Below are 14418 nucleotides of genomic sequence, written 5' to 3'. Positions count from 1 at the left end.
AGAGCTTGCTTTCTTTCTTTTTCTTTCCTTTCTTCCTTCCTCCCTCCCTCCCTTCCTTTCTTAAAGCTCTTACAGTGTAACTTTTTTCTAACTTTCTGGTTGATTTTTGTATGAACATTAATCCCCAGACTTCAATGCTTTCAGTTAGAATGAGACCACTGTTTAATATAATAAATTAAAACGTCCGAAGTTTCAAAGCCAAGATGATCAAACTGGTACCCCTCGCGTGAAGGCGTTCTAAAAGATGACCCCAATATTACGCTCGACCCAGAAATCCTGGCTGCTTTTACAAATCCTCTAATGCTTGAGGAAACAGCCCTTCGACTTCATGGTCTGAGCCCAGACTTTATGTTTTCACATCCTTTCATCCTTTTTCTCCCGAGGCAATTAAGAAAATCTGATTATGCTAATTCCCACGGGCTCTCCACCCTGCAATTTCTGATATGTAAACTCTCCAATAACCCCAACCACCAGCCATGCATTACTCCTCTCATAGGAGACCAGCTGCCTTCGGGGCCCCCATCCTCCAGCAGAGGAAGCTCGTGTTTGTCACGTGAGTCACCCTCCGTTGTCCCCACGTCCCGCACTCCCTTCCCTCCCGTGCTGACCCCTCGGAAATTCACCAGGAGGAGAGGGAGCGATCGTGGGAAGGTCAATGCGCTTAAGTGCAAATACGAACACGCCCAGATCAAAAGGCTTCCATTCCCCAGGACCTCCTCTAAAAATAAATAAATAGGCCTAGTTACTTCCCACCCCCACCAAAAAAATTAAATTAAATTAAATAAGTAAAAATTTAATAAGAGGCTCCCAGCGTGGAGGAGCCCTCAAGACGCCCTCAGGTTGACTCCTGGGTAATTCACATGAATCCCGTTTGAAGCTTTGCTCACAGAAGCTGGTTCACGGACAGAAAACATATGAAGATGTCACAACCAAGTGTTTCTCTTTCATCCCATTTGTAAAGGGGAAAAGAGGCGCCGAGGTCAGAATCTTCTTTCCTTAGTGCCCTCGAGACTCCGTCCTTACCTTGGTGGTTGGCGAGCCGCTCGGACTGCGCCGGGAAGGCCGGTCCTGCCAGACCCTGTGGCCGGTGAGGGGATGTCTGCTCCGCCTGGTCCTGGAAAAGGGCAGGAGTAGACGGGCTCTGTCAGAAGCAGGAGTTCACATCTGTCACAGCCACCAGCCCCCAGCCTCCTTTCTTCCCCGGTGTCCTAACTTCTTCTCGTTTATTTAACTTTTCAGTTTCAGATGACAGTTATTTAAAATATGCTATAAAAGGGAAGTTAATCTTGAAAAGGTATAACCTTTGTTGTTTATCTGTTTTATATACATATGTTAGTTAATATCTGCCAATCCCGAACTCCCAATTTATCCCTTCTCACTCTCTTTCTCCCCTGGTACCTGTAACTTTGTTTTCTACATCTATGTTTACTGTACAGCACAGGGAACTATATTCAATACCCCGTGACAGCCTATAATGAAAAAGAGTACGAAAAGGAAAAAAAAAATATATATATATATATAACTGAATCACAATGCTATACACCAGAAACTAACACAACACTGTAAATCAATTACACTTCAATAAAAAAAGAAAAAACAGGGACCTCGGAGAAAAGTTACTCCTGTTTTGTTTTTTTGGGTTTTTTTAGCTTAAGTTGCTTTCCCTGAATGGCAATTCAAAATGAGTTATCGTCAAGTGCAGGATTAAAGCAATGAGTACAAGTAATGAGCCTTTGCCGGGAGCACCTGCCTTTTCTGTGACAATGACTGGGAATCACGCCCGAGGCGGTCTGCTACCTGGTAGGAAACACCTAGAGAATATTTCATAGTCGGGTCCCCCCACAAAGCGTTGGGAGCTCAGTGACGTTTTTTTAGACCTCAGGGTAAGGAGAAAAATTTGAGGCAGAAGTTAAAACAGTAATATTGCAGCCAAGCGCACAACTCCAGAAAACCACCTTCGTGGGTTTATAGTCAAGCCCATGAAAAATGTATTAAAATGTGGGAGAAGACAGACATGACAAGCCAACAGCTAACATCGCACTCAATGGTGAAAAGCTGAAAGAAAGCCTTTCCTCCTAGATCAGGAACAAGACAAGGGTATCCTCTCTCGCTTTTGTTCAACACAGTATTGGAAGCACTAGCCAGAGCAATTAGGCAAGAAAAAGAAAAGACATCCACATTGGAAAGCAAAACGTAAAACTCACTGTCTGTAGATGACGTGGAATTATATACAGAAAACCCTGCAGACGCCATCAAAAAACTGTCAGAACTAAGAAATGAATTCAGTAAAGTTGCAGGTACAAAATCAGTGGTATTTCTATACACTAAAAATGAACTATTAGAGAAATAAAGAACATAATATCATTTACAATTGCGTCAAAAAGAATAAATTACTGAGGGATAAATGTAACCAAGGAGATGGAAGGCCAGCGTACCAAGAACAGTAAGACATCACTGAAAGAAACGGAAGGTGCAAATAAACAGAAGATATCCCGTGCTCATGGATTAGAAGAATCAATATTGTTACAATGTCCATATTACCCAAAGCAATCTACAGGCTCAACGCAATCCCTATCAAAGTTCCCATGCCATTTTTCAAAGGAATTGAGCAAATAATCCTAAAATTTGTGTATGGAACCATGAAAACCCTGAAGAGCCAAAGCAATCCTGAGAAGGAAGAACCAAGCTAAAGTTATCACGTTTCCTGGTTTCTAAACGCAGTGGCTTCCATGTCCGTGGGTTCTGCGTCCAATCATTCAACAACTCTGGATCGAAAATATTTGAATAAAAAAAAATTCCAAAAAGCAAAGGAATCACCACACACCACCAGGGTAACACATTTCTGCTGTATTTCCAACTGCTTGGATACTGTTTATATTATAGTAGATATTACAAGTAATCTAGAGATGATTCAAAGTATATGGAAGGATGTATGTAGATTATATGCAAATGCCCCACTGTTTTACATAAGGGACTGGAGCATGTGCAGATTTTGGTATCTAATGGGGGTTCTGAACCCGTTTCTCCCTGGATACCGACGGATAACGGTATATTACAAAGCCACAGAAATTAAAATAGAGTAGTATTGGTATAAAAACAGACACAGATTACTGGAACAAAACAAAGAAACCCATACGCATTTGGTCAATTATTTACAACAAAGGAGTCAAGAATATGTGATGGGGAAGACGGTCTCTTCGATAAATGATATTGGGGGAAACCAGACAGCTACGTGCAAAGGAACGAAACTCAACCACCACTTACATCACATGCAAAAAAAATGAACTCAACATGGATTAAAGACTTGAACATAAGACCTGAAATCATAAAACTCCTCGAGGAAACCACAGGTGGTATGCTCCTCAACACAGGTCTCGGTGATGCTTTTTGGAATCTGAAGTCGAAAGCAAAAATCAACAAGTTGGAATACGTTATCCTAAAAAGCTTTTGCACAGCAAAGGAAACTGTCAACAAAATGAAAAGGTACTTACTGAATGGAATAAAATAAAATACCTGAAAATCGTGTATCTGATAAGGGGCCAATACCCAAACTTATATATAAAGAACTTAATGCAACTCAAAAAAAAAAAAAATCCTGTAAAAACTGAGCGGGTAACCTGAATAGACATTTTTCCTAAGAAAACATACAGATGGCCACCAGGTAAACGGAAGGATATTCAACGTCACTAACAAGCAGGGAAATAAATGCAAATCAGAACAATGAGGTGTCACCTCACACCTATGAGGATGACCTGTCATAAGAACAGGAAGTGAACAAGGGTTGGCGAGGACGTGCAGAACAGAAGCCCTTGTGCACCGTGCATTGGTGGGAATGCAAGCTGGTGCTGCCACTATGGGAAACAGGATGGAGGTGCCTCAGAAAATTAAAAACAAGAGTTACCCTATGACCCAGCAATCCCACTCCTGGGCATCTCAAAAAAATGAGAATACTAATTTGAAATGATACACCCACCCCCATGTTCATTGCAGCATTAGTCACAAAAGCCAAGCTATGGGAGCAACCTATGGGGTCCCTCTGCCACCAGTCCTGCAAAGTCCTCAAACATCAGAGACCCTGATAAATTTTGCAAGCCCAGGACTCCACAGTTCGCCTGCTGCGAGGTCTGCAAAATGCGCCCCCCCGCCCCAAATGGAAATACACCCACTGCAAATGACCTAGATCCACTTTGTGCCCCCAATATGACAGTCTACTAGTTTATTCTATTCAAGGACGCAGAGAACAAGGGGTAAGCATCAAACTGACCCTAAAAGCAAACCACAAACCAGGCTTCCCCTGGGTCCAAGAACCTCCCCCTGAGCGTGTCGACGAAAAAATTAATCAGTAGTCGATCTGAGAGAGAAATGGACACTTTTATTCGAGCCAATGTGAGGATGATAAGAACCCAGGAGACAGTCTTTCAGAAAGTCCTGAGGACTGTTCCACCGGTCAGAGATCCCGGCATGGTTCTATAAGGCTGTGAGACGAAAGAGTTGTACGTCCAGTGATGGATTCCCGACAGTCATGCGGTCCAAATCTACACGTACAAACTGAGCGCTGGGTCACGGCTCATCACGGCCCCTCCCGAGATCAAGAAGGAAGGTTATCTCCTAAGAAGGTCTGGTTGGAACAGAAACAAGACACACAGTACTGGGGAGGGAGGGGGCCCCAAAGGGGCAAAGAAAATTATGTTTAAGCTTGTCTTGCCCTAAAATATGAATTTTATTTCATCCAGAGGAAGGAAAAACTCACCATGCCCGCCCCCCACTGAACCAAAGGCTGAGAGTAATACTTTCCACTTCCAGACTCCTTCCTGATAGCCAACACGGGAACATCTGGGCCATTTGGTCAGAGGAAGTACCAAAGAAACTTTCCTCCAAAAAAGTCAGATGCCGCCCAGCCACGCCCTTCCTCCTCATCCGCACAGGGGTTCTGCGTGCCTGACTCGACCCTGCCCCAGACCTGCCCATCTCTCCAGCCCCCGGAGGGAAACATCAACTCTTTCTGTGTTTGAGGGTGTCTAACCAGACCCTGGTCCTTAACTACAGGTGTACATCAGAACTAAATAAACCCGGGAGAGGGCACACCCTGACCAGGTTTCCCAGCCAGGTCTGGACGAGGGACCGCAAAGACCAGGTTTTGCCGGTGGTCAGAGGGACAGTGAATGGGAACCGCCCCCCTCCACCGGTCTGTGTCTTAGCAGCCAGGGGAAGGTGGGGGAATTCCTCCAAAGACGATTTCCGTGTCTGAGAAAAGGAACAGAACCGCTCAAGTCTGTGCAGTCGTAACGGACACGACACGTGACGCCACGAGCATCCTTCTTCATGGGCACAGGGTTCCCCGTGCCCTGGACTTGACCATCCGTTCCTGCCTCCCGAGGAGGTGGAAGGAGTCCCAGAGTCATTACCTTGTTGACTTTAAGCCCAACTGCTGGTAAAAAGCAGTCATCAAGTTGGCGTGAGTGTCCCGGTCGCCCTCTGGGGGCCACCGAGCTGTCTGGACATGGCCGGGGAGCCCCAGGTCACCGGTTTGCACCAAAGCACAGGGGTTGGCCCGGATCGGGGCAGAGTTGCGGGGGTGATCAGTGTGGCAGGGACTCCTCCCTCCCCTCCTGGGAGACACCTGGTGAGTCAGAGCCAGGCAGCCCCTTCTCAAGGACTGGGTTACACGGCTGTGGATGTGGGTGTGTGACACCAGACACCCTGCCCCTGCCCGGGGGACACATGACATCACGGCCCGTTTAAATGATGACTGGCCAGGAGGGGCTGCTGGGAGCTTGACTGAGCAGCAGAAGCAGGACAGGACAGCAGCCCTTCGGACGGGAGGGCCCACGTGTCCCACCACCCACCCGGCTGGCCCTCCCTTGTGAAAAGAAGACGAACAGAGACCCTATAGCCACGTGTGCTAACGCCGATACGTGGCAGGACCCTGCGGGGTGCTCCCTGGTGCAAACTTTTCTGTTTTCCCCCCATTTCCTGTTTGTAGGAAACGGGCTTCATGCAGCCGCCCTGAGTCCCAAAGGGCAGATTCAAACAGCTGTTCACCAGGGAAGGGAGGGGGTGCAGAGACAAGGGGGGCACAGTCAGCGCAGACTCGGGGGGGCCTGGTTACCAAGGCTGTCATCGCCCCCAGGACCATACATGCCCCCGCGCCTCCCTCAAACAGAAATTGAGTATTACTCTGATCTGAGCCTCAGGAGGCGGCTGCAGAGAAGAAACAAGAGCTGGTTAGAACCAGCGGAGCCCAAGATGGTGCTCAAGCCTCATTATCCGCTCACTGTAACCTGTTAGCTGCTAAGTGGCATGCCCACCCCCCCCCCAGCGCCGTGAAAGCCACCTACGAGGATGGAGAAAAGGGCAGTTGGCCCCAGCACCGCCCAGAGCAAGGACTTGATGGCAGGAGCCGCCCATCAAAGTCCACGTGGCGTGAGCCGCGGCCGGTGCTGTCCCCACCGGCCACCTCGGCCAGCGGCTCCCCGCTCGGGCATCCTGCCTCCCTCCTCCCCGCTGCAGGGCTGTCTTCCGTCTCCCTCCTCTGAACAATAAAGCGGCTGTTCATTTGTCCCTCTGTCTCCGCTGGGAACGCATTTTTTCACAGACGATGGCAAGGACCTGCACATGGGTGGCTTCCAAATTTACAGGGTCCCCCTATCCATCAATGATACGACATCCATTTGTGAGAGCGGCCAGCAGGTAGGACCTGAATCCACCTTGGGCTCCCCAGCAACTCCGTCTGGGATGTGAGCCCACAGGACTCCCTGTTCCCATCCTGGTCCCTTGTCCCTCCTCCATCACAGAAGCTGACCCCCCACACACCCCCACACACACACTGAGCTTCAGGGAGCCTCAGAGGACCAGGGCCAAATGCCACCCACAGGATGAATTCCTCCAGGGGGCAGAGGGAACCGGGCCACAGCTACACAAGGATCTGGAATTCACGGGTGGAGTCATTACGTGCTGGGCGACAAGGAGGCTGATGAGAGCCCGGCCTTGAAGTTGGGGAGACCTGGGTCAAAATCCCCGGGACTGAGCCGGGCCACAGCCACTCACACCACCAAGCTTCAGCTCCTCATATGTGGAGGGGATCCAATCCTGAGACCCCCTTCAGGGGGCGCGCAGAGCACCAGACACCCGGCTTCCTCAGCCCGAAGCTCCCCACATTCTCTCTCGGCACGCCTTGCTCTGCCACACCGTCTACACTCAAACCCGGGCACCACACCACCTGCCGAGAGGCTGGAAGGATGACCGGGTCAAGGTGCTCCCCCCAGCAGAGTGCCCGGCACACAACAGGCCCCCGGTCCCCCCACACTCCCTGCCCCCGATCAACAGAACCAGGAGATGCGTCTCCGCCTGGAACTTTCCCGACAACAATCTTGGAATCTGGGAAGGTTTCTCACTGCCCTGGTTGACCAGGAAAAGGCCCCAGGGTTTCATATGATGTAACCCTCAGTGGTGACCCTTACCCGTCTCTGTGTCCCTCTGGCACATGCAGGGCAGAAGGCCGGTGTGACGGCAGCCCCGGGCAAGAAAGTGGAGGCGGACTGAGAGCACTGGGTCCCCACTGCATCCCACGTGGGTTCCCACACCACACCTGGACCAGGTGTGACGGCTCCCCTGACGGCAGGTGTGACGCAGAGCTGGGTGGGGCAGAGAGAAGCTTCCAGAAGCAAGGTGAAGGGCATTGCGGACAGGTCAGGTCATGCTCCCTTGAGGTGGATCTTCCAGGGGGCTTTGTGCAAAGCAAGTGGCCAAGACAAATGTGAGGGAGCAACACTGTTGGTTGGGATGTAAACGGTGTGGCCACCATGGAGAACAGCACAGAGGTTCCTCAAAAAACTAAAAATAGAACCACCATATGATCCAGCAATCCCACTCCTGGGCATATATCCAGAGGGAACCCTAATTCAAAAAGACACCTGCACCCCAGTGTTCATAGCAGCACTATTTACAACATTCAAGACGTGGAAACAGCCTAAATGTCCATCAACAGATGACTGGATAAAGAAGATGTGGTATATTTGTACAATGGAATACTACTCAGCCATCAAAAAGGATTAAATAATGCCATTTGCAGCATTTCATGACGGCAGGGACAGCATGGACACGTGGGCACTTGCAGAAGGTGACGTGGGGTCCTGGGGGGCCCAGGACCTCACCCACCACCTGCCTGGGGGACACAGCTCTGATGGGGTGGGGTGGGCCCTCCTGTGACATGAGAAATGAGGGAACTTCTTGGTTCAGAGCTCTGGGGGTTTTACAGCTGCAGACAGTGGGTCATAGGCCTCAATTTATAAGACCCCAAAGACTACTCATTCTTGGATGACTTAAACCCCCCACCCCCATGCCTGGCTCTTTGGGCCAGACATTCTGGCCTCTGGTCCCCAAAAGAGCACCATCCCCAGGCCTGCCTGGGCGCCACCCCAAGCTCTGGGCAGTTCCCTGGGGAGGCCCCTGGCCCCCGGCCCCTCTCCCGCTGTCTTATTTGCTTCAGAATCATTGTTGTTACTCACGACTTTTATTTGCCACCTTTCCCACGTCCACCAGGCCCACTGTCAGCACCGACATCGCACGTGGCATCCGGATGGTGTTCCGTCAGCATCCAAGGAATTAAAGCCCACGGCTCTGGACCGGACTTCCTCCAGCCCCCACACCCCGGACACCACGATCCCCCTTCCAGCAGGGAAACCGAAACACTATGTGACTTCCCGCAGGGCCGCAGGACGACAACTGCACAGTTTGAAGGAGGAACCTCAAACAGCGACGCCGCCCACCCCTGCCCCCCAGCCCGCCCCCACGCCAATCTGCTGCTCGGATGTCATCACTGAAGCCGAAAGCCGGGGATGCAGAAGCCCCCGGGCTCTCAGGTGCCTGTGCGTGCAGGAAAAACCCCGACTTCGCAGCGACTCACGCACTGAGCCCCGCACCTGATCCAACCCACAGTCTTTAGCGAGCGGCTAGAAGGGGAAAATGATCCGTTCGTGGAAGATCTTAAGAAGAAATTCTCCCCCTATAAAAAGTGGGGAGGTTTATCTAATTGGCTGTAACCACCGGTTACTCAAGAGTGAACTCATTGTAAATCATCGGCTCTTCTGAGAAATTCTGGAACGCGCGTCTGATTTTCCAGGAACAGAGGATGAGCGCTGCCAAGTCAAGTGCTGGATTCTTCCGAGAGCACGACACGGCCCTCGGAAGCCACTGAAGATGACACAGCGCTTCCTCCCGGGGTGACGGGAACAGTGGCGGCCGTGCCCAGGCCGGGCCGCCGCTCCCTGGCTCCGGCAGAGGGGCCTCGGGCCGCGGGCCCGCACGCAGCTACCATGGCCTGGAAGCCAGGTGCCGCCTGCAGCTGGCTCTTCTGCCGTCTGTCTGGCCCGGAGGAAGTCGGGGATGCCGGTGGGATGAGCTCAAAGGGCCACTTTAGTGCTGGGACCTGCCCAACGTCCCGCGGCCCTTCAGGTCTGCTCTGTACCAGGGAAGCGGGCACTGACACACGTCCCCGGGGCGCGTCTCCCTGGCAGGTCACTGAAGCCGTCCCCTTGGGACTAACGGTGCGAAGTGCGAGGAGGCTGGGGGCTGGGGTGAGGGGTGCGTTCTGGGCCCAGAGAACCGGCCAAAGCCCACTGGCCACGTGGGAGTTGAGCCCACAACCCGTGGACACAACACGGAGCTTTAACCCACAAGATGAGGCAACCACGGCCTCTTTGAGAAGCAGAGAACGGTCACGCGAGAGGCAGAGGGCAAGGCCTGGAGCAGAGCCCACCCACTGGACAGGCTTGTGGTCACCCCGGCTCCGCTAAGGTTGTAACCCTCTTTTCTCACTGCAAAGTGATTCTGGCTTTGTCTCAAATCCCGTGATCACGGGGAACGGTGTTCCTAACCTTCACTCTCTCTCCGACAATGTTTCTCTCTGACACCCCCAAACAATGACAAAGACATCTGTCAGCAGCCATGACGCTACGGGCCAATTATCATCCTTGGAGCTAAAAAGAGACTCCACAGGCGAAGGGAGAGAGACAAGGTCAGGGACAACGAAACTCGGATGGAGGGTGGACAGCACCCAAAACGTAGGGTTCCCACTGGGAGAACGGAGAGCGAGATGGGTACCAGTCTTTGAAAGGCTGAACGATGGATCGGAATCAACGCAGACTCCCTCGCCAAATCCAGAGAGCTGAGGATGAACGGCTCCCTCTACGTCCTAAAGTGCAAGTTCAAATGCAAGTCGGCTTCAGCGGAGGAAGGAAACTGACAGGTGGAACCTGCCCAGCAGCCCGTGCCGAGGGGCTAGGGGAGCCCGCTCCCCCACAGAGCCCCGCCGTGGTGTCAGGACGCCATCAGGGAAGGGTCCCCGGCCGCGCCCTGTGAACTCACTCATCCCAACACCCGCCACCGTCCCCACCCGCCTTCTGGAGATGTTGGGGTGCCCAGCAGGGGACGACCAAGTGCCCGCGTCATCGCAGGCAAGTCTGCGCTGCAACGAACACCTTATAGAAAAGGATGCCATGGTCAAGGGGGACCCAGTGACAAGCTCTCCCAGGGCAAAGCAAAGAAGACTGCACAATGGTGCCTGGTGGACGGTCCCCCGGCTTGGGCATCTCCTTGTCGGCCCGGCAGCGACGGAGTGGGACAGGTTAGCAAACGCACCTGTGCCGGGGCCCTCGGCCAACACCAGCGCGGGGACCTGACATCCACGCTCAGCCGTACCTGGTAGTAAGGATGGTGCAAGAAGGAGTCTGGACAGCCAGCTACAGCCATAGGATCTTCCTTGTCTCCAAATGACACGGACCGCGTCACGGCACCTGGAATAAGGACAGACCATGAGACACCAAGGCGGAAAGTCCGCAACTCACCCCCGGGTCACGAGCATTTGTGAAAATGATGTGTTTCCCACGGGTAACTGAGAAACAGTTTCCTAACCAGGAAGGCATTGCAACTTTGTATCTGTGATGACAAAAGGCATTCTCATTCATCGTTTGTAGAACCACCAAAAAATTGTACCAATAATTTGTCTTTTTTTATTCGTTTGGTTAAAGGGGGTTTAGTGGCAAATTCAGCTTGCTGCCTTCGTCCCGGGGGGTCCTTGTAATTCTGACGGTTAAATCTTCCTTGGCAAGAATTCCACTGTAAATAATGGACTGGAGTCTGTCCATTTTCACTGAGTTTTGAACCTGGGATAAAAATTTAAGTGATCTTCCTCGTGAAAGTTCACACTCTCTTCCTCCTTGGACTGCAGTTCAGGAAAACAGTCCGGGCAAAGTCAAAAGTTTGCCGATTCGAGAGTCAACAGTTTTCTTCGCAATGTCAATATTGACACTTCTGGACCCAGCTGCTGAATACGGACTTGGCTTTTTTCTTTTTAATTTTTTTTTTTTTCTTTCCCCATCTTCAGGGCGACTTGTACCAGACAAAAATGATGCAATTGTCAGGAACTTGAAAACTGGGGCACTCAGCAGCACTTTTTGGGAAAAGCGTGCTGGGTTCCCACCCGAAACCCCGGGGACTTTGGCCGACCGCGACCTGTCTTCCATCATAACCGATGACAGATGACATCTGAGGTGGATTTAGCCTCTGCAGTGTTCCCTGTGCCACCACGATGGCTCTGACACTCGAAAGACAACCAGGATGCAGGGACATCACTGAAGGATCCTTGCCCCCTCCCCTGTCCCCCACCCCACCCGGGCTCAGCGAGCACTAAGGCTCCACGCAGCCCCCTCTGGTCCTCCCTCTTCTGCTCCGTCTTCCTCATTACAGATGCTGCTCACGACTGATTTGATTTCAAGGCACAGCGATGCGCTGAAACCCACAATTTGAAAATAGGGTCAGGGCTGGGTCTGTGGTCACCGTCCCGCCTCCAAGCTCACCCACCGGCTGTCCTCTGCGCACACGCCCACCTGCAGTGCGGAGGCCCCTGCCCAGGGGCCGGCCGCCCCTTCACCCCGCACCTGTCCACACACCTCTCCCTCCGGGCTCAGGGTCAGCGACCCACCCGCACTCAGACTGTTCCCCGGTGCCCACCTGCAGCTCTGGCCCGCTCCTGGGGAAACGCGCTCCCAGGACCCCTGAATCACAGACTGAGTGATTGCACCCTTTCTAATTTTATGTAACCACAGATTCAAAAGGTGCATTTAAGACTGCTGGGAAAGTCTGCCACAGCTGCTTGGGAACTCGGCTTTGTACTCTTGACAGTGTCCCCTCCTTTCTCTTCTCTCCCCCGTCGCCAAGGCTGTCCCCTCACCCCCCCACAGGACCCTCAGGGGACAGCCAGCATGCCAGCCTCTGCCAACCCGACAAGCTCGTCACCCGGTCACCCCTGCACCCGGCATCAGTCCTCGTCCACTTGAAGGCAGTTAGCAAATCCCTCCTTGTTCAAACACTCAGCCTTGCTCCCTGCGACACCTGGACAGCAGGCAGGAGGGACACCCAGGGAGGAGGACTGGATAGACTCATAGTATGATGTATAATTTATAAAGCTAAGTAGCATAATTGTGGCTGGACAGGTTAAATAATAAAATTTGGTTTATAAATTCAATGTTCTGGTAATCGTTTCAGAACAAATTTAAGTCAAACCATTCTGCTGTACATCGTAAACTGATACAGGGCTGAATGTCAACTCTATCTCAGTAAGACTGGGAAAAGTATTTATCATTTTTTTAAAAAGAAAACAAAATAGACATATCATATAATTCATCAATCCCACTCCTGGGCATGTATCTAGAGGGAATTCTAATTTGAAAAGACGCCTGCACCCCAATGTTCATAGCAGCACTATTTACAATAGCCAAGACATGGAAGCAGCCTAAATGTCCATCGACAGATGACTGGATAAAGAAGCTGTGGTATATTTATACAATGGAATACTACGCAGCCATGAAAAGGGATAAAATCATGCCATTTGCAGCAACAAATGGATGGACCTGGAGATTGTCATACTAAGTGAACTAAGTCAGCCAGAGAAAGACAAATACCATATGATATCATCCATCTGTGGAATCTTAAAAAAATGGCACAAATGAATTTATTTACAAAACAGAAAGAAACTCACAGACATAGAAAACAAACTTACAGTTACCAGGGGGGAAACGGTGGGGAGGCAAGGACAACTTAGGGAGTCTGGGATTTGCAGATACAAACTACTATTTTTAAAACAGACAAACAACAAGGCCCCACTGTACAGCACAGGGAACTATATTCAGTATCTTGTAATAACATCTAATGATAAAGAATCTGAAAAAGAATATATATGTGTGTAATTGAATCACTATGCTTTACAGCAGAAACTAACACATTGCAAATTAATCGTACTTCAATTAAAAAAAAAAAGAAAAACACACAAAATTAAAATCAAAGAAGAGAAGTTTCAAATCTTAAAATAAATCACTGCAGGACTTTTTCAAAAGAAAGCTGCACCTTTCATAAAGGCCAGAAGACCCTGCCCTTTACGAGGAGAAGTGTAATTGAGCAACGTTCATGATACATTAAAGCAGTCACTTATAGCACTGAAAGCAGAATATTCGCATTTTAAATCATCATAAGAGGATAAAAAGAAACGAGAAATACTTTAAACATCAAAGGGAGATGAGGAAGCATCCAAAGCAGAAACAATTGATTCAGAAGACGGATGACCGGGAGCAGGAATGTCAACCATCCCATTCCTTTCTTTTCAAAATAATACTCAAAAATATTCTGATGTTAAAAAAAAAAAAAAAGGCAAATTGAAATAGACAAACTTTAAAAAGTAATCCAGAAAAGGGAGCGCCACAGAGCAAGCAAATAGATCCAAGACCAAAAGCCAAACTCAAACACACAACAGCCAGGGCAGCAATGAGACGCGTGTGTGTGCAGACACGACACGCACACACCTACAGAGGGCACCCTCGGAGGATTCCCACTGTTTACAAGAGGACAATGAAGTGTGAGGGTCAAGGTCGCACTGATGGGAAGGCCTGAAGGAGGTCAGAGAGCTCAGGCCAGAAGTCCACGCTCTTAACCAGAGGCCTACTGTCCTGGGGTTTTCAGTAAATTGCAGGCGGACAGCCCAGGCATCACTTGGGAATGTGGAAACGTGCAAATTCTGCAGCCCAGATGCAAACCGACTAAATCAGAAAATCTGGGGCTGGGCCCTGCAAGGCACTGCGTGCTCACTGCACACTGGCTGAGCTCGCCCCCACCGCTGGCCCCCACCCGCATCCAATCCATTTGCGGCAGTTTTTAAAACCCCAGGTAACCTGTGAAAATAAAACCTTGAAGCCTTGCATTGCTTTAAGTGGTGCGGGTGTTTCTGATGTTAAGGGCCACCCTTCTCATCTCTTTCCTTTACAATTATTAGTCCTTGTTTTATGATGTTTGCAAGGAAAAAAAAATCAGGAGAAAATTGCAAGAAAGCTTTGAAGAATCACACCTCACTTTGTGGGGGCTGGGGACCTC

At 50.4% G+C, this 14418-nt stretch overlaps 1 protein-coding gene across 5 annotated transcripts in view; it reads right to left on the bottom strand.

The window, feature by feature from the left end:
- GRB10 (growth factor receptor bound protein 10) overlaps positions 1 to 14418 on the bottom strand; it is a 116705-nt gene that overhangs the window by 74869 nt on the left and 27418 nt on the right. For 3 of the 5 annotated variants that reach the window (XM_064482346.1, XM_064482345.1, XM_031444999.2), the window contains exon 3: positions 10699 to 10793. Coding sequence is in view for 2 of the 5 variants with exons in the window: in XM_031444999.2 (XP_031300859.1) it covers positions 10699 to 10793 (95 nt within the window). In the remaining 3 variants the exon portion in view is untranslated. Of the gene's footprint in view, positions 1 to 1023; positions 1115 to 10698; positions 10794 to 14418 lie in introns of those variants that run through there. The other 2 variants (XM_031445001.2, XM_064482344.1) reach the window with 2 other exon arrangements.

Source organism: Camelus dromedarius, chromosome 35 (assembly GCF_036321535.1).
Source record: "Camelus dromedarius isolate mCamDro1 chromosome 35, mCamDro1.pat, whole genome shotgun sequence".
NCBI lineage: Eukaryota > Metazoa > Chordata > Mammalia > Artiodactyla > Camelidae > Camelus > Camelus dromedarius.
Note: the sequence above shows the minus strand (reverse complement) of the source record. Positions and strands in the feature narration are given on the sequence as shown.